This window comes from Poeciliopsis prolifica, unplaced genomic scaffold, assembly GCF_027474105.1.
Source record: "Poeciliopsis prolifica strain line A6 unplaced genomic scaffold, Auburn_PproV2 SCAFFOLD010, whole genome shotgun sequence".
NCBI classification, from domain to species: Eukaryota; Metazoa; Chordata; class Actinopteri; order Cyprinodontiformes; family Poeciliidae; genus Poeciliopsis; species Poeciliopsis prolifica.
The window spans coordinates 12,387,247-12,406,097 of record NW_026562385.1 but is presented as its reverse complement, the minus strand read 5'-3'; the positions used below and the strand labels follow the sequence as shown (position 1 = coordinate 12,406,097).

At 39.4% G+C, this 18,851-nt stretch overlaps 2 protein-coding genes and 1 pseudogene across 3 annotated transcripts; all 3 read right to left on the bottom strand.

Moving 5' to 3' along the window:
• Nucleotides 1-2,082: 2,082 nt before the first annotated feature.
• On the bottom strand, nucleotides 2,083-12,579 carry syt5a (synaptotagmin Va). 2 transcript variants are annotated; one of them, XM_055035129.1, is made up of 10 exons: nucleotides 12,475-12,579; nucleotides 8,874-9,034; nucleotides 8,682-8,696; nucleotides 7,634-7,821; nucleotides 5,677-5,760; nucleotides 4,050-4,217; nucleotides 3,795-3,962; nucleotides 3,587-3,704; nucleotides 3,373-3,506; nucleotides 2,083-3,062 (listed from the first exon to the last, which is right to left on the bottom strand). In XM_055035129.1, the coding sequence occupies exons 2-10, from the start codon at nucleotides 9,025-9,027 to the stop codon at nucleotides 2,853-2,855; spliced, it is 1,239 nt and encodes a 412-aa protein (XP_054891104.1). In that variant the 5' UTR covers nucleotides 9,028-9,034; nucleotides 12,475-12,579; the 3' UTR covers nucleotides 2,083-2,852. The 2 variants fall into 2 exon arrangements, with proteins under 2 accessions (XP_054891104.1, XP_054891105.1); XM_055035130.1 differs by lacking the exon at nucleotides 8,682-8,696.
• An 841-nt stretch (nucleotides 12,580-13,420) lies between these two features.
• Nucleotides 13,421-14,962, bottom strand: LOC129363197 (ferritin, middle subunit-like; annotated as a pseudogene).
• Nucleotides 14,963-16,914: 1,952 nt separating this feature from the next.
• On the bottom strand, nucleotides 16,915-18,242 carry LOC129363198 (ferritin, middle subunit-like). Its single transcript, XM_055035139.1, has 4 exons — nucleotides 18,126-18,242; nucleotides 17,581-17,727; nucleotides 17,340-17,465; nucleotides 16,915-17,269 (listed from the first exon to the last, which is right to left on the bottom strand). The coding sequence occupies exons 1-4, from the start codon at nucleotides 18,225-18,227 to the stop codon at nucleotides 17,114-17,116; spliced, it is 531 nt and encodes a 176-aa protein (XP_054891114.1). The 5' UTR covers nucleotides 18,228-18,242; the 3' UTR covers nucleotides 16,915-17,113.
• Between the last annotated feature and the right edge of the window lie 609 nt (nucleotides 18,243-18,851).

Below are 18,851 nucleotides of genomic sequence, written 5' to 3'. Positions count from 1 at the left end.
CAGACCTCCAACACTGCTGGTGAGATGAACTAAACGCTCATCTGTTTCATGGCCTTGCTTTTTAGCAGAGCTGCTATCTGATGTGGTTAATGAATCGAGCTGTTCACTCATGCATTCAACGAAAGGAATGTTGAAACACGACGGACGTGGTGAAAATCTCAAGAGTCAATCTAAATGTTTATGTGATGGCGGCGATACGGAGTTGAGACAACAGCCGGAGAAAGATGTGCGATTGTCTCGTCAACGACGGGCCAAAAACGATGGCAGAGGTCGGCCTCGGGTGGCAACACGTGGCACTGCGTGTGGATGTGAACGTATGAAAACCAGCAGGATTCAGAGATTAAACAGAGAGCAAAACTAAATGTCAGTAATAAAGAATATAATTCTATTTATTTACATATGTATATATAGTCACCTCCCTAACATAATAGTAATTTTTGCCAAAAATGTTGTTTTTTTTTTATTATTATTATTATTATTTATTTTGTTGTTGCTTCAAACACTTTTGGGAAATAAATAAATAAATATTGCCATCATTTTTAGGAGAGTAATAAACATATAAAACTACAACTCAAATATGATATTTATGTTTAAAATATATATGAATATGCTTTATTTATTTATTTTTAGGCATTTGTTTTTGAAAAAAGTTTTCAGATTTTTTATTTATTATTTTTCCCCCGCAGAATTTTGTTTCAGTCATTTATTCCTTGGCTGGCAATCGAGTCAACATCCGTTGACTTAAAGCAGTTTGATTTAAAGCAGAAGGATTAGGTGGCGTAAAGTAAAGAACAACAACTCAAGAGCTGATCAACAAAGTCTCATTATTAACAGGAAAAACGAATAATAAATAATAACAGGAAAAAGAGGTGACAGGATTTGTGTTATTTCACATGTTCATAAAACAAAACCAGGCCCTGAAAGTGAGTCTCCTCTTCCTCATGTGAGTCACATAAAATTCTTGTATTTAAGAAAAAATATATATTTCAATGAAGGGGGGGAGGATGCCTCATTGTGATAGTACAAATAAAAATAAAGATCGATAATTACTTGTTCTATTTATTTATTTATTTAGCTTATCCTTCTCTCTTCTTACTGTGAACAGGTTTTCTGCCCTCCCCCAGTTTAATTCCTGCCTCACATGTTTGCCTCTGCAGAAGTCAAGGACTAATAAGGGCACACAGATAATCCGCTCCGTCGCCGGTTCACAGTCAGTCGGGGGAAAAACACAGACGGGCCTATAAAAGCAGCCGAGCTATTGTGGGTTTGAGGTGGTTACTGAGCTCAAATAAGTTTTAATGGCTTTAAGCTGTAAATCCTGACTCAATGAAACTGAACTGGTGACACCAGTGGGAACATGCTGAGCTCCACCCATGAAACATTGGTTCAATCTTAAAAGAGTAACTAAACCCCAATCAACTTTTTTGTCTTTTTTTCTGTCTTTCTTTGCTGATTTTTTACGTTTACAAATCAATCCGTGAGAGTGCTGTGTTTATGTCATTGTGCACATTTTAATATAGTGTGAACTTGTTTAACCCTGAAACATTTTGCCTTTAACAGTCTTAGTGCTGCCCTCTTGGGGTTAAAGGCAGGAAGTCAAATGTTCCTATCGTTTAACTCGGTTGAGCTTTGCTGCCGTCTCCTCCAGGAGGATCCACTGTGACGTTATCTCACTCCAAAAATGCTTCTGCGACGAGTCAAGAGTTGGGATTGCAGACGGTTGTTTCAAAGATTATTTACAAAAACTAAATCAGGGTGACAAAGTGGCTACATTAGCAGTGTCTCTTGGCACATCCCTGTTTGGTGCAAGAGGTGAAGGTTTCGCTTTCCCATCATGTCCAAGAGGAGTGGATTGATATTTCTCTTCTGCTGGCAAAACTTCATTTTATTTACTGTTTGAGAGCTTGTACCTCCCCCAGCCTGCTTAGGCTATGCAGCCCTGGGCGGAGAGCCGTACTGACTTGATCAAAAACAGCTCTGTTGTAAAGGGTTGGAGTAAAGAGCCTTTCACTGTAAACAACTAAATATCTGACTGTGTGTGTGTGGCTTTGCAGCTTGATGCGAATATATCAATCCACCATCTGTCTTTTATTTATCCTGCTTTTTTATTTTAACAAGCTCAATATAAGGGATAAAAAGTGAAGCCAAAAGAATTTCTCTCTTTCTTTTTTTTCTTTTTTTGTTGTTGAAAGAAACGAAGAGCAACACACACATGCATGACATCTGCTCCATTCTGAGAACAAATCTGACTACAGCACATTAAACTGGAACAATCAAGTATGGATCTGATTCGCTAAACAGCAAAGAGGAGCAGCTCAGGGACACAGAACAGGACATGAACATCTGTGGTCAGCAACAATGTCTTGGTGTCCATTTTCCTTTTAGCAGACTCTAGATTCTAGTGGTATCTTGGTAAATGGGTCTTGGCTCCATCGTGCTTAATCTTCCTGTCTGAAACATGGAGGCTGAAACAAGGTTAGCACAGTTATCTTGTGCTATTATTGCTGAGCATAGCATTCTGTGTCCTAGTGCTAACATCTAATGGAGTCTTTTTTTTTTTTATTTCTATACATAACCCTCTTGTCTTCCATTTCTCATTGAAAGCATACAGTATAATACATAATACAACATTTTTGAAGACTGTAGACCACATGACAACATGGCACAATTTACTCAGCATCTTGCATATTCCTTGACTAGCGAGCATGCATATACATGCATCTGTTGATTTGTGAAAATGAAGGTCATGCACACGCACACACACAATAACTTAACTTAAAGTGAAATATCACAAATAAGTCAGTAGTTCCTGGAAAGTTACACTGACAGCAGCCCCGGTCTCAGGGGCCACGTTAGCGGATGGGGGCCTTCAGGGCAGCATCCACCTCCTCCTCCGGCAGCAGCGTGTGCCACTGGGCCACGGGTCGCCTGGGATTGGCCAGCATGTCTGACCAGTGGCGCAGCCCGACGCCGGAGGCGCCGTAGCCGATCCAGCACTTCCCGATGGGATCGTTGCTGCCCAGTTTGTCGTAGTCGTACACGGTGATCAGCACCTGGATTTTCTGTGCGTGGAGACAGAGGAGGCGTCAACGCTACGTCCTGCAAACGTCTCATCCACGTCTCGTCTCGATGCTGCACTGAATCTGATGTTAAGGCATCGTGACCTGAATGCGTTTTGGATACGTCGACGATGACTCGATCAAAAAGCAAACTGTGTTAAATTTTGTTTCTGCAAAGCAGTCAAGCCTACTTATTAGAAATATTTACAGAAAATAGTGTGAAAATGTTTCCAAAAATATTATTTTGTGTTGTACTATGTTCATGCAACAGTCAACAGACCCAAATATCGGTTCAACTACGAGACGTACAAACCTGAATTTGGGAGAAGGGAATCTCAAAGCTGAAGCTCTCGTTGAAGTAAGGATTTAGAGTGTTTTGCTTCACAGATGTCTTCTTTTTCTTGAGTCGCTTGCCGTTGTGTTGCAGAACCACCTTGACAAACGGATCTGAGAGGGACGAACACGAGTCAACACAGACTTCCAATAAGAGTCGATCATCAGCCTTTAGGTTTGCGAACAGCAAATACCTGACAGTCCTCCGACGTCCATTTTCTTCAGGTTCTTTGCTTCCATCACGTTGACCGTCAGCTTACCGGCCGTGGGGACGTAGCGAAGGGAAATGCAGATATCACCGAGTTTCTCTTGCTGTCAGGAACACAACGCATAAGTCAGGCATTTTGTTAAAATCCAGATATTAGAAAGGTCTGGTTTTGGAGGAAAGAAACAAACATTTACCTCTTCCTTTTCTCCACCAACTAGATCTTTCCATTCATGTATTGGTTGCCCGAGGTCAATGCTGTTCATTGGGATCTTGATTTCGCCGATGACGTCGTGTTTTCCAAAACGGTCGAAATCAAAAACTTGCAGCACCAGAGTTTGACCACCGAGCTCACTGTAAGGGATCTGGAGAGGAAGAGTATGAGCATCAAATTTAGCTTTGAATTCTGGTCGAAAAAGGACAGTATTCTAAAACGACATCGGTGTGTAGACCTTGAAAGTGAAAGTCTCGTTAAACACGGGGCAGAGGTTCTTGCGTTGAACTTTGGTCTCGAACTTCTTCTTCTTGTCCGGCAGCATGTAGACTTTAACGTAAGGGTCGGAGGTTCCGCCCATGTCCATCGCTGGGAGGTCCTGAGCCTGAAGGATGCCCACGATCAACTGGAGAAGAATCCAAGAGCAGAAGATCAGTTCAAGTCACAAACCGCAGCTGTGTTTCCATTACAAATGTAAGCAGAAACTACGCAAAGTCTATTTTCTGCTAATGTAAAAAAAAAAACACAATTTCGCAATTGCTTTAATTCTATTAAATGAAAAATGAAATAAAAATCACGTGAATTATTTTGTTCACACAAGTCAGTAAAAATTATGGCAGTGACAGATGTCAACAGTTGCATGAGATGCTAGCGCTTGTCAGCCAATCAGAGGAGACATCAGGGTCTTATTGAGACATTGGGATTGGCTGCGTATCCAGTGTTTTGGGAAAATTATAGTCAGTGATTTTACAGACGAGTTATGGATTCAACACGTTGGAATGACACACAGCTTTTTACGAACTGTGATGCTGTGAGAGCTCTGGTGTCCAAAAAACAAAAAAACAATAACAAACCATCATCCTCCTACCACTTCCTGTCATCTTCTTTGTAGTTTCAGCCAGTAGTAACATCCTGTTGTTGATCAGGTGACTCGTGCGATGTGAAAGAAGTGTTTCCATTTGCAGTTTTGTGAAACACATCTTTTTGGCCAAAAAGCCACTCCCTCCTAGCTTTTTCACAACTGGAATATTTCTATTAAATGAAGTGATTTCAAAATACACAGTTTTATGGTTAATGCTGCATGTGTAACAGGTACATTTTTCTTACCCTCTTAAACAATGTGTCATTGAAAATAAGGAGGTGGTAAAATATTAATGGTCTTTCTTCACGTGTAGGTGAAATGATGCCTAGCTCATCAATTTATTTATTTATTTATTTACTTATCTATTGCCAGAAAACCCAAAGAAGGCATCAGGCACCAAAGCCTGTTTGTGTTCAGAACTTAATAAATTTTGTACCAAACGAAAGTACAAGTTCAAAGAATCTGAAGTCTTTAAAGGTTCTCAATTGTTGTTAGTGCATTCATGGACTTTCATTTTGACAAGAGCTGTATTTAGAACGGGAAACAAATAGGAAAAGCATATTGGGAGATTTCTTAGTTTCTCCAAAGCTCCCACATTGTTTGAAGCTTAGGTCTAGTGTAGCTCTGTCTTGAGATTGAGTGCTCCCCTGTGTATCCTGAGTCACTCTGACCTAAATCATCTGATTTGGTCTTGACAAATCACCAGTCAGTTAGAAACTCAAAAATCTTATGTTTGGTCAGTAGGTGAACCTGTCCAAACATAAAAACCACGAGAGAACCATTGTTTTTTAAGAGCTGACAGTCGTGCTCTGGGTAAATTTGCACCTTTACCAATTGGTTCCTTTGAGAAGAAAACAGTCTCATACGTCTTACTGTCTGAATATAAGTCAGTAAGACGTAAATTTCGGTTCCCAGTCCAGGCATCTACCAAGCCTCACTCATGTATGTCAAAGCTTTAAAACATGAAGGCTGTAAAATCATATTGCGTGTGAGGACTGCGCACCTGATTATCGGTGAAGTTATAATCCAGCGAGTACTCCAGCTTGCCGAAAAACTCCTTCTCCTCTTCCTTCTCTTCCTCTCCATCCTGAAAAATATGACAGGGCAGCAAACTGTCAACGTATGGGGTTCCACTTGTGTCAAAAATAAATAGAAGTCATATGTGTAGATGCTGTCAGTCTATGTCATTGTTATGTGTCTTTGCTTGACGTCTATGGTCTTAGTGCTTTGTGGATATGTCGATGTCGCATGTAGATGTTGCATATGTAGGTGATTCATATGTTAGATATTGCACATGTCTATGTTGCACATGTCTATGTTACACCTGTCTATGTTCCACATGTCTATGTTGCACATGCGTTCACTGCATATATAGCTGTTTCATGTTTTATGTCTCGTAATGGTTGCTACTCACTGTCATCTTGTCAATTCATCTACATCGCAGATGTGTTTTGATGCTGCTGCCCCCTGTTGTTGGTTCAAGTAGTTTATCTGAATGTCTTTAATGTCTGTGATTGGTCAATGTCATTGGTCAGTGTTGCTGTTGCCTGTTCTCTTCACCATCAATAAGTGTTAAAGTAGGTCAAGTCTGATCAAAGAGTTTCTTCCAGTTTTCCAGACAAAACACACAAATTACTAAAGTTTTTTTTATTTTGTATTGTTGTAACCATTAAACGATCTCCCTATCTGTTCAACCTTATAAATAGAGACACATTGTTGATGTTACTATTATAAAATAACTTGCAATTAAGTATTGGCAAAGATCAATGTAGTTTTCACATGAGGCGGAGCGTTGTTGTTGTTAGCAGCTGCTGAAAGTCACTAAAAAAGTTACTTTTAATGTAAATTAGTTACTTTCCAAATCAAATAATCAGTGATCTAACTCAGTTACTTTTTCAAGGAGTGATCCGATTAAAGTTACTTTTTCAAAGTAACTATGCCATCCGTGTCCAAGAGGTCATAAGAACTGCAGCACAGCATCCAGAGAACTCCCGTTCTGGTTTGCTTCACAAAGTACCGCCGGGCTGAACTCCAAGAAGAAAACCAACGCTGAGTGAAAGGAACATAAAGACTGATCTCGGTTTTGCCACAAAATAATTTGATTATGCGAAAGATTTCTGGGAATTTATTCTGTAATCTGGTGAGACTTGTTTTTAGATGGGTTGTGTCTCATTATATCTTATCTGGTATTTTAAAAAATGGCATTTTAGAAAAGGAACAACATGCCAAGAGTAAAATGTGCTGGTGGTGTGAAAGGCTACGGCTGTTTTCAGAGCCCTGGGACCCAGAAGACTTAACATCGTGAATGAAACCATGAATTCTGCTGCCTGTCAAAACATCCTGAGGGAGAATAACTATCACCAATCTTTCAATGGCTTAAGAAAAACCAAATCAAGACTTTGCAGAGGCCGATTAAATCTCCTGATCTGAGATGCCGTGGTATGAAAATAAAAAAGGGGGTTCTGAGCTTGAAAACCCTCCAAAGTGACTGACTGATGAGGTTTCTGCAAAAATGAGTGGGTCAGAAATCAGAATCATTCAATCTGGCAAACAAACGTCAAATATTTGGGCCATCGGACAGCAGATGTATTTTCTCATGGGTATAAAAGCCACCAGAGAACCATTATTTTTTAAATCTGAATTTTTATCAAAGTCCAAATTCAACTACAATGAATTTGGACAAGATTCAACAGATCAACTGCAGGATATAAAATTATTTCAATCAAGTGCTGTGTTGCAGGCCTTCTGCACAAGTCTTGGCTAGAAGGTACAATTTCAGAGTGTGTGTGTGCATAATGTCACAGAGCAAATGCTTTTTATTTGTAAAATAAATAGAATAGAATACTTATTTGATTGCATACATTCATATATTTTGTCCCTTTTTTTTCTGCTTATGGTTTTTTTTTTTTTTCTGAATTGTTCAGCAACACAAATCCGTAGAAGAAATCCGTTCTTCTCACCTTTTTCTCGTCTCCATCTTCTCCATCCTTATCCTTCTTTCTGCGGCCCCGCCCGCCTCCCCCCTTCCTCTCTCGAGCCTTCTTTTGCTTCTTGCCCTTGTTGAAACACTTCTTGTAGATGCAGAATCCGAGGCAGGCGACGAGGGCGAGGACCACAACCACGATGGCCCCCACGGCCCACATGGGCACTGGACAGAGGAGAGAAACGGTCAGGAGCAAAACGCACTAAGAGTCACCACTAGTGTAGATGTACACTTGTTTTTGGTTTTTTTTCCGCCAGCCGTACAATTAATTCCATTGGTACTGGAAATTTACATTTTCTAACTGTTATACAAGAATATCACATGAAGTCTGAATTCCAGCTGTGAGCCAGACTTATAGTTTATATTTTACGATAGTTCAGTTGCTTTTTTTTTATTAACCCAGACTAATAAGTGTTTTCAGAAATAACATGAAATAAATCATCTCTGAAATACCCAAATGTTATACATGATTGAATGTAATTTTTTTATTGGAATGTTGCCTCTTTAATGACTGTCACCCTGTGACATTGACATGTATCGTTATGAAGCATTTTGGACGCCCATCATGGTCATGTGACACATTAAATCTGCTCTTCCTTCCACTTTAGATCATTTCCAGTTTGTTTCCTCCACCAGCTTGAATGCTTTGCATGTAAGCTGATGTGTTTTTAAAATTGTACATTGTACCTGATTTGTGGGATTATTTCTGACACTATTGCTGTGTTTTCTATGGATTATGGAAAACTTCTTTTTATAATGGTTTGCTCTTATTTATTGCCAGGTGATATTTTCAAGGTATTAGTTTCGCCGGCGAAGGGAAAGAAACTAAATTTCGATTCCTCATCTGTCCGGTACAGACCATGAGTTGACAATAAAGTCATGAGTAGACTTTGACTGACTACTACAAAACTTCCTGTGGAACTTGAGAAGAGTGAAGAAAATAACCCGTCAGAACCGGAGCTAGCCGGGTCTTTCTTCAACCTAACGTCGGACACATGTGATGGCGAGACACGAGATGGACTTACTCTTGAGTTTATGGTCTTGACGAGCGGGACACATTGTTCACACGAGGAGAAAATGAGGAAAGAGAATGAAAAAAATGACAAGTGAAAATGGCGAAAATCAGGAAAGATAACGATAAAGGACAACAGGATGGTGTTAAGATTAGCAACATGTTCTCCCTGAGCACTAAAGCGAGCGCATGGTGTTGTGCTCACTTGGCAGGTGTGTGAGCTCGTTGAAGAACTTGTTCTTCATGCTGGCGAACTGATGGTTGGAGTGGTGAGACGGGGGCGGAGGCGGCCGCGGCTCCCTCTCCTCTTCCCCCGCCGCCCTCCGAAGCCGCACGGCGCTCACGTTGACCGACGGCATCGCTGCTCTGAAAGGGCGAAGGATGGACACGACTTGTTAAGGTTACTAATGTGTCCTTTTTCTTTAACCTGCAACGACCCGGTTCAATGAAAAGACACCAAACGAGAGTCAGTAGCAGAACAGAGTGTTTGTCACTTGCAGAGAATGTATTTGTGAAATGAATCAAATTTGAGGCTGAGGAAAGAAAAAAAATAAAATAAAGTTAGTTTTGTATCCAACATCCAGTCTTATTTACTTCAAGCTGATTCTAAATGTACTTTGAGTTTGTGTCGTAGTTTGAAAAGTTGCAAAACTGATATTTAGTTTTTGTGAGTCTGTGAACGAAAGTAAAAGAAAATCTGCCAGTTTTTGGTAGTCGTGCCTGCAAGGAGGTCCAGCTGTCAGTCCTTATCCTTGTATATAAAAAGGGAGATTTAGACACACACACACACACACACACAACACACACACACACACACACACACACACACACACACACACACACACACACACACGGAGGCGGGGCCCACAGCAGACAGCCCTGAGTTGCTGCACTGCTGCATAACAAGATTAATTGTCAGAGGTAATCCAAAAATCCTCAGATTAAACAAATTAAGGACAGTTTGCGGCTCCCGCTTTGAGTTTCCTCCTCTGAACCCGCCCATCCTGTCACTATTTTCTTCACTCTTTCCTCTCTTGCTTGGGACCCATCAGGCCTCATACCTACCACATCCTGCTCACACACACACACACACACACACAAGCCACACACACACACACACACACACACAGAGGTAGAGAGAGAGAGAATGGCCAAACTCCCAGAACTAGACCTGATTTAGGTAGTGAGCTTTGTAACGTGGCCCAGATGGGATCTGCAGAGGATTACAGAGGCCGAGCTCCGTGTGGTGAATAACTGCTGTACATAAGGTGTTTATCGCTAAATGAATTTATCCAAATCCTCCATTGATATGGTTTTATTTTATCATCCTTTATTCTGCCGCATGGATCCTTGGTTGTTTCTGAGTGGAGCATTCTGGGACAGAAAGCCTCGAAAAAGAACAGGATTAGTTTACGTTTTAATACAACCTTTAATATATAAATTATATCCGTCCATCCATCCATCCATCCACATTGATTTGTTCTAACATCATAATCCAAAGCTGTGTTACATCTGTGTAGTTATGGTAGGTATTAAATAGTAAGGATCCCAGGATGGAGCCTTGGGGAACCCCACATGTGATTTCCAATGTTACAGAAGAACATGTATGAAACACACAAAGGTGCCATCTATCTAGCCTTAGTAGATGAAGATTTCCCATCAAGTATCACATTTCACTTATAATTTTTATCGTGGACTGTGTCTGTTGCTTCTAGGCTCAGATCTCTCTGAACCACATGTTTACACTTTCTGCACCAGCAGCAAAGTGTAAACTTTGCTGCTGACATTACCACATTACCACAGCTGACTTGATGAATCAGTTTCACCAACAAGGGATTGATGTGTCACTCTCAGGCAATATGTGTTGAGATTTATAGGAGCAGTCAGTTTACCACACAATACAGTTACATCAAAAGTATAAAGTCTGAAATCCATCACCTGAAATACAGTTCTTTAAAGGGATTTAGGACAAATTTATATTTTATCACATTACAATTGCTGAATGCATATTGATTGGATTGTATAGGACAGATCAACGCAAAATAATATATGATATTGAAAATAATTAATGGTTTTTGTTGTCAACAAAAAAGAATTCATATTATTTATATAAGAAAAAATATGTTTAAGACAATTAAAGAAAGTCATGTGTAAACTTTTCCAGAAACTATGAGAATGGTCTCAAAATAACAATACTGTCTTTTATTGCAATCATTTCTGGGTCAATTGATCATCCAGTAAAACTCTTAGATCAGTATTGATTAATGATATTGATTGGTTACAGGCCTGAATCTACTGTTAAAAGTCAGAATCTGATGTTCAGAGATGCTCTTCAACCAATCTAGTGGCGTTTGAGCTACTTTGCAAAGAAGAATGGAAAGAAATTTAGATGTCCAAAGTTGCTAGAAACAAAGGTTTTAGTTCTGACCAAGGGGAAACAAACTTCATTTTTCATATTTTCAGGGTTTCATTTGTAGATACATTTGAAAACCACAGAACATTTCTGATGAATTTCATAAAGATTGTGTTAAAATATTTCAGTCTGTGATAGAAACATAGCAAAACATCATATGTGAATAAACTTGGCCGCGACATATGTAAAAAGCTTCATGAAATATATTCATAATTCAGCCAGAGTCATCTACCAGCTATCAAAGTATCTGGAATATTTCTTTTTTGTTGGTGCGATAATAAGCTGTTAACATTTTCACAAACGCATAAAAATGTAAATTTTCACACCTTTGTGGAAACGTTAAGACATAAGCAACGCCGTGCAGGCAGCGCGCAGACAACCTGTTTCCTATGTGCTAAAAGTCACATACATTTGAGCAGGATGGCTTTCCATAATTTCACAGAAGAGATGTGGATTCAACACGTTCACATAACATGCAACTTTTTACAAACTGTGATGCTGTGAGGACTCTGGTGAAGCGAGTTGCAACCAAAAAACAACAACAAAAAAACATCATCCTCCGACTACTTCCTGTTGTCTTCTTCGTCATTTCCGACAGTACTAACAGCCAGCTGTGTGACGCGAAGGAAGTGTTTTCATTCCAGTTTGGCGAAATACTCCTATTTTGACACGGCCAAAAAACCACCTCGTCCTAGTGCAAGTGTTTTTTTTTTTAATCAAAAAACTGGAAATTTTTAATCCATTAAGTAAATGTAGTTTTGTAACTTCAAATCAATTGTTTGGTTAATGGAAACCCAGGCACCAGCCAAATGTAAAGATCAAAGGGGCGTCCAGGACTCTACAAGGCCAGCTTTTACTGTATCTTATGAGTGACATAAGAAAGAAGCGTAACAATACGACCACATCAGAAGAAGCAAAGTCAGACAGTCATGTAAACATCTGTCCGTACCAAGCCGTCTCCAGCCTGCTGCAGGTGACTTCACGTGAACATGGACACCAACCAATGCAGCTTTAGCTTTCAATAAGCCACTTAAACTAATCTCTGCCACTTTTAGAACGCTGTCCATCATGTCAGATCAAATGTTACAATCGTCCATGAACTTTCTTGATGTACTATTCAAAGAATTTCAAGATGAAGCTAAACACTAGCACTGAGGAATCAGATCTAATTAACCCTGAAGTCATTCGCCTCTCACTCCATTTAGGCGGATTTAATAAAAATCAAAGAAATATCATAAAGCTTCTGGCAACAACGAAAAAAATCAGGAGGGACACAGTTCACCTAGAATGGTAATAGTTTGAAAATCATTAATCAAAAATAAAAAGGTGCAAACTGTTTTCATTCAGTGATAGTGATGGAACTTTAACAAACGCATAAAACATCTTGACTCACCCAATATGTCCTCAGTCCTTATATTCTTTTTGTTTTTTCTTCTTCTGTGTCATCCAAGCGTCATTCCCCACAAATCCACCAACACAGACTGACTGTCCAAGTCCAGCTCCCTCTCTCCCCCTCCTGTGTTAATCCTCAATATCCCTCAACACCACTTACTTCCTGTCCACTTACTCTCCCAAAACCATTGTGAGTTCAGCACAAACTGTTTTAGCTTTTTAAATGAAATATACTGTATGTATAGACCTTTAAATCTTTGCAGATTTCTTCTGTTTTTGCTTTTGCATACATCATTGAAAAAAAAGAACATTACAAAAATATGAAAAATGCAGTTTTCAAAATGACACGGCTTTAAAGAGGGAAAATCTTTCCAAGCCAACCTGAACACCAGTAATAGATTTTAATGTTGGATTTCACTATTGATAATTATCTGATCTACAAAACATGTCTGAAAACATTAAGAAAATGTGTTTAGTGTCCTGAAAATTACACCATTATGTGGTTTCATCAAATTAAATAAACTTAGGATAAGATTATTTGGAAAAAAGCCTTGCTACTCCAAATTAAAAATATGGAGTTAAATAAAAATGACCAGGAATTTTTAAGCATCTTCACAGTGAAGGGTTTTGTTTTAAATTCTAGAAATTTTGTTCATACATTTGTATTAAATCTCATGCTTTTGTCCTGACTAAAGCAGATACTTCAGGTGTAATGACAAGAAGCATTTTAAACTAAATTCACTGTAAGGTGCCAATAAGAAAAGGTTGGCCTTCAAGACCTTGTGTTAAAAGCAATCATTTCTGAGACATGTTGAATCAGGAAACATATTGGTTCCAAAACATTGTTCAACATTTTACTGCTTCACTTTTAACCAGGACATCCCTTTGAATTTACCTGTTTTGGAGCAACAAGGGCCTCAAATTATAAACCAGTCAGACCACAGAACTCCAGCTCAAAATGTTTATTCAGAGAATCGGAAGTTACACTTTGACCAACTACTTATTACACTTCTGGATAAAGACACTCAACTCTACAACTTGACAAACTGATTAACTCAATGAAATGCTTGATCAACTCTGGAGTAGACAAATTTAGCCTGAAGCCTTTGTTACACACACTTCTACTCCATGTTCCCTTCTGGGCATTTAGCTTTTGCCTCCCAGGGTGTGCTTGTCAAACAGGTACTCGCCATCTTGTTGTTGTGGGCGTACATGTGGGTCAGGTTGGTGATGTGGTCACCGAGCTTCTTGATGGCCTCCACCTGCTCGTTCAGGTAGTGGGACTCCAGGAAGTCGCACAGCTGAAACAGAATCCTTTATTAGATTCACACACATCAAGGGTCAATGAAGCAAAAATACTTAACTTACATGAGGATCAACATGATCAGAGGCCAGTTTGTGCAGATCCAGCAGAGCCTTGTTGACATTTTTCTCCAGCTGCAGAGCACACTGCATGGCTTCCAGCCCACTGCCCCACTCATCCTTCTCTGGTTTCTGTAAAATGGAAAACATTTATAGTTTCATTGTATTGCAGTACATTGATTTAAGTTGTATTTTAAACATCAAAATGGCTGTTGCGTGTCTCTTGTTAGCATTAGCTGTTGTTACCTTGACATCCTGGAGGAAGATGCGGCCTCCTCTTTTGTTCTGGAAGGACAGCAGCTTCTCGGCGTGCTCCCTCTCCTCCTCACTGTTCTCCTTGAAGAAGTGGGAGAAGCCCGGCAGGGCCACGTCGTCGCGGCAGAAGTAATAAGCCTGTTGAACGAGAAAGTAGTTCATGAAACACCTGGATTCCCATCATGTGGTGAAGCAGCAGCTTTGGTCAAGCCAAGTTGAGTAATGAGAGTCTGGTAAGAAGCTCAGCTGAGTTTCCTCCCAGAAAACACAGAATCATCCAGTATTTGGCTGGTAAATGTTGCATTCAGTATTTATATAAATGTTCCAATAACACACCATACACATCAACACTAAGTGTAACACTGACTAAAATTAAACACAGGCTATATTCTGGTCAGCTAACTTCACCTAGTGGGTCTCCATTCTTTTCATTGTGAAAGAGGAAACCTGAACCTCAGAGAGATGTAGCATTTTATTTGACGAGGTGGTTCATAGGTGAAGCGGCTACATAGTTGAAGGCAGACTAATGAAGCAAAGGCAGTGGAAATAGTTGTCTTACCATAGAGGTGTAGGTGTAGGAGGCAAACAGCTCCATGTTGACCATCCTGTTAATGGCGGCCTCGCAGTCGCTGTGGTAGTTCTGACGCACCTGGGATTCCATCTTGTTTGGCGTTTTCTTGTGTTTGTAACAAAACCCTGAGAGAAATAAAGCTTTACGTCGACTACTCTAGTAGTGTTTAATTAGCAGCAGGGTATAAATGGCTCTGGAGTCCGTTTGGGTCGGCAAAAAAAGAGGTTCTGTCCAAACACTGTTGAAGCAAGAACTGTCTAAGGCTTTGGTCCCCGTCCTGTGACGGAAGCCACGCTCCTCTGTATTTATACAGAGTCTCGTGACGGACGTCAAAGTCGCTGCAGGTTTCCGCCAATCAGCAATCAAGGATGAGATGAGAAAGAATCGCGGTGAACGATCATATTTCGTTCTCTCCTTTATTGGTTCATGGAAATGGTGAACCGTGGAGTTTCTCTATTTAACATGAAGCTACATTCGATGTCAATGTGTTTTCTAAGAATTATATGAAGAAATCAGCTAAATCAGCAATTCATTCATATTGTTAAAGTGAACTGTGTGCAATGACTTTATAACCTTTTTTGCTTCAACATAAACATTCAAAACATTTGGCCAAATTTTAAATTAATTAATCATTATCTTTAAAATATGTTTCAGTGTTCTCTGAGTTTTCTCTTTAAAAAGTGGCTTTCAACTATTAGCAGCACTGGATTTCTGTCATGGTCATCAAAGTGAAGGAAGCTGTTAAAAATCTACACCAACATTATTGATTTTTGATAAAAACAAAGAAATGTGTGCAAGAAACCAATGTGCCATTTTCCTTCCACTCCATAATTTTGCATTGCTTTGTTTTGGTTTATCATTTAAAAACTCAATGAAATTCATTAAAGTTTGTGGTAAAATAATATTAATATTCATAAACTGAGGCTAAATTACACCCTACAGCCTGACTGTTATCCATCCACATTGATTTGCTGTGTATCATCTTCATAGTTATGGTAGATATTAAATAGGAAGGGTTTCTGGATTTAATCTTTTTGTACCTCTTATGTGATTTCCAATAAAAAGTTTCATATTGAAAGAAGAAAAAATCCCTGTTACTTTAGTATGATTAAAACCAACAGAGAATTGGACCAGAGAGTCCAACCAGCTTATTGAACTATTGCATTTTATGGCATATTTACAGATACATATGTATTCCTGGTGGTTTTCATAAAAAGGAATTCATCTTTTTAAACAATTACCTTCTTTTTCATGAACCTCTATCTCTCTCCATACCGAACAGGCCCCCAACCCGACACAACTGTCAGATGAACTCGGCCCCCTGGGGCAGAACAGGGCAGATCTTAATTAAAGTTTTCACCCCTCTGATAAGAGGTAGAGGCAGAATTATCCAACTTCATGCTAAAAATAGGATCAACAATGATATGAACTCCACAGATAATGTCTCAATTTCTGGAAGATTACATGACAATTTTAGAAAAAATATATTGTAATGTTTGATCTTCAAAGATTTTATTCTAAATTAAGATTAATCAACAATAATTTTATGATAAAAAGTATCCGTTTTTTAAATGATCATTTAGTCAAGTGAAGAAAAAATACATGGTTAGATGTCATCTGCTTAAAAATGTATTTGAGAACTCATTTTATTTTAACATCTAATTGATTTTACCTTTAAGTTGCACAACTGATGAAATGAAGTCTTCAAAATGTCATGCAGATTGATTCCACTAGATGGCGATCTGCAACAACAAAACTCCAAAGCAACGCAGAAACAATGTAACCAAAAACTTTTTTTTTAAAAGAAATTCATAAAAACCATGCAGAAAGTGATAATCAAATAGTGTTCATGTTATGTAAACACTTGGTAAAGCAGATATATTGTACATGCTTAATGCTTTTCATAATTTTGTTTTTATTGGAATTGCTTAAAATTCCAAGATGTTTCTCACATTTGACAATAGCTAAATGTTTTCCTTTAAAGTACTTCAGCTCAGGTTTGTGTGTTAAATCTCTTGCTTCTCATTGGACCAGATCTTAAGGAAAAAAAGCAGGTGGTTTTTAAGATTCATTAAACTGTTTAGGTGCCATTTCATTTCCCTTTAGATGTTCTGTTAGTTCTTTTGGAAACTTGTTGGTTCCAAAACATTGTTCAACATTTTACTGCTTCACTTTTAACCAGGACATCCCTTTGAATTTACCTGTTTTGGAGCCACAAGGGCCTCAAATTATAAACCAGTCAGACCACAGAACTCCAGCTCAAAATGTTTATTCAGTGAATCAGAAGTTACACTTTGACCAACTACTTATTACACTTCTGGATAAAGACATTCAACTCTACAACTTCACAAACCGAATAACTCAATGAAATGCTTCATAAACTCTGGAGCAGACAAATTTAGCCTGAAGCCTTTGTTACACACACTTCTACTCCATGTTCCCTTCTGGGCATTTAGCTTTTGCCTCCCAGGGTGTGCTTGTCAAACAGGTACTCCGCCATCTTGTTGTTGTGGGCGTCCATGCGGGTCAGGTTGGTGATGTGGTCACCGAGCTTCTTGATGGCCTCCACCTGCTCGTTCAGGTAGTGGGACTCCAGGAAGTCGCACAGCTGAAACAGAATAGTGTGTTAGATTCACACACATCAAGGGTCAATGAAGCAAAAATATGACTTAACTTACATGAGGATCAACATGATCAGAGGCCAGTTTGTGCAGATCCAGCAGAGCCTTGTTGACATTTTTCTCCAGCTGCAGAGCACACTGCATGGCTTCCAGTCCACTGCCCCACACATCCTTCTGTGGTTTCTGTAAAATGGAAAACATTTATAGTTTTATTGTATTGCAGTACATTAGATTTAAGTTGCATTTTAAACATCAAAATGCCTGCTGCGTGTCTCTTGTTAGCATTAGCTGTTGTTACCTTGACATCCTGGAGGAAGATGCGGCCTCCTCTTTTGTTCTGGAAGGACAGCAGCTTCTCGGCGTGCTCCCTCTCCTCCTCACTGTTCTCTTTGAAGAAGTGGGAGAAGCCCGGCAGGGCCACATCGTCACGGCAGAAGTAATAAGCCTGTTGAACAAGAAAGTAGTTCATGAAACACCTGGATTCCCATCATGTGGTGAAGCAGCAGCTTTGGTCAAGCCAAGTTGAGTAATGAGAGTCTGGTAAGAAGCTCAGCCGAGTTTCCTCCCAGAAAACACAGAATCATCCAGTATTTGGCTGGTAATGTTGCATTCAGAATTTATGAAATGTTTCAATAACACACCATACACAACACTAAAGTTAAACACAGGCTATATTCTGGTCAGCTAACTTCACCTAGTGGGTCTCCATTCTTTTCATTGTGAAAGAGGAAACCTGAACCTCAGAGATGCAGCATTTTATTTGACGAGGTGGTTCATAGGTGAAGCGGCTACATAGTTGAAGGCAGACTAATGAAGCAAAGGCAGTGGAAATAGTTGTCTTACCATAGAGGTGTAGGTGTAGGAGGCAAACAGCTCCATGTTGACCATCCTGTTAATGGCGGCCTCGCAGTCGCTGTGATAGTTCTGACGCACCTGGGATTCCATCTTGTTTGGCGTTTTCTTGTGTTTGTAACAAAACCCTGAGAGAAATAAAGCTTTACGTCGACTACTCTAGTAGTGTTTAATTAGGAGCAGGGTTTAAATGGCTCTGGAGTCCGTTTGGGTCGGGAAAAAAAGAGGTTCTGTCCAAACACTGTTGAAGCAAGAACTGCCTGAGGCTTTGGTCCCCGTCCTGTGACGGAAGCCACGCTCCTCTGTATTTATACAGAGTCTCGTGACGGACGTCAAAGTCGCTGCAGGTTTCCGCCAATCAGCAATCAAGGATGAGATGAGAAAGAATCGCGGTGAACGATCATATTTCGTTCTCTCCTTTATTGGTTCATGGAAATGGTGAACCGTGGAGTTTTTCTATTTAACATGAAGCTACATTCGATGTCAATGTGTTTTCTAAGAATTATATGAAGAAATCAGCTAAATCAGCAATTCATTCATATTGTTAAAGTGAACTATGTGTGCAATGACTTTATAACCTTTTTTGCTTCAACATAAACATTCAAAACATTTGGCCAAATTTTAAATTAATTAATCATTATCTTTAAAATATGTTTCAGTGTTCTCTGAGTTTTCTCTTTAAAAAGTGGCTTTCAACTATTAGCAGCACTGGATTTC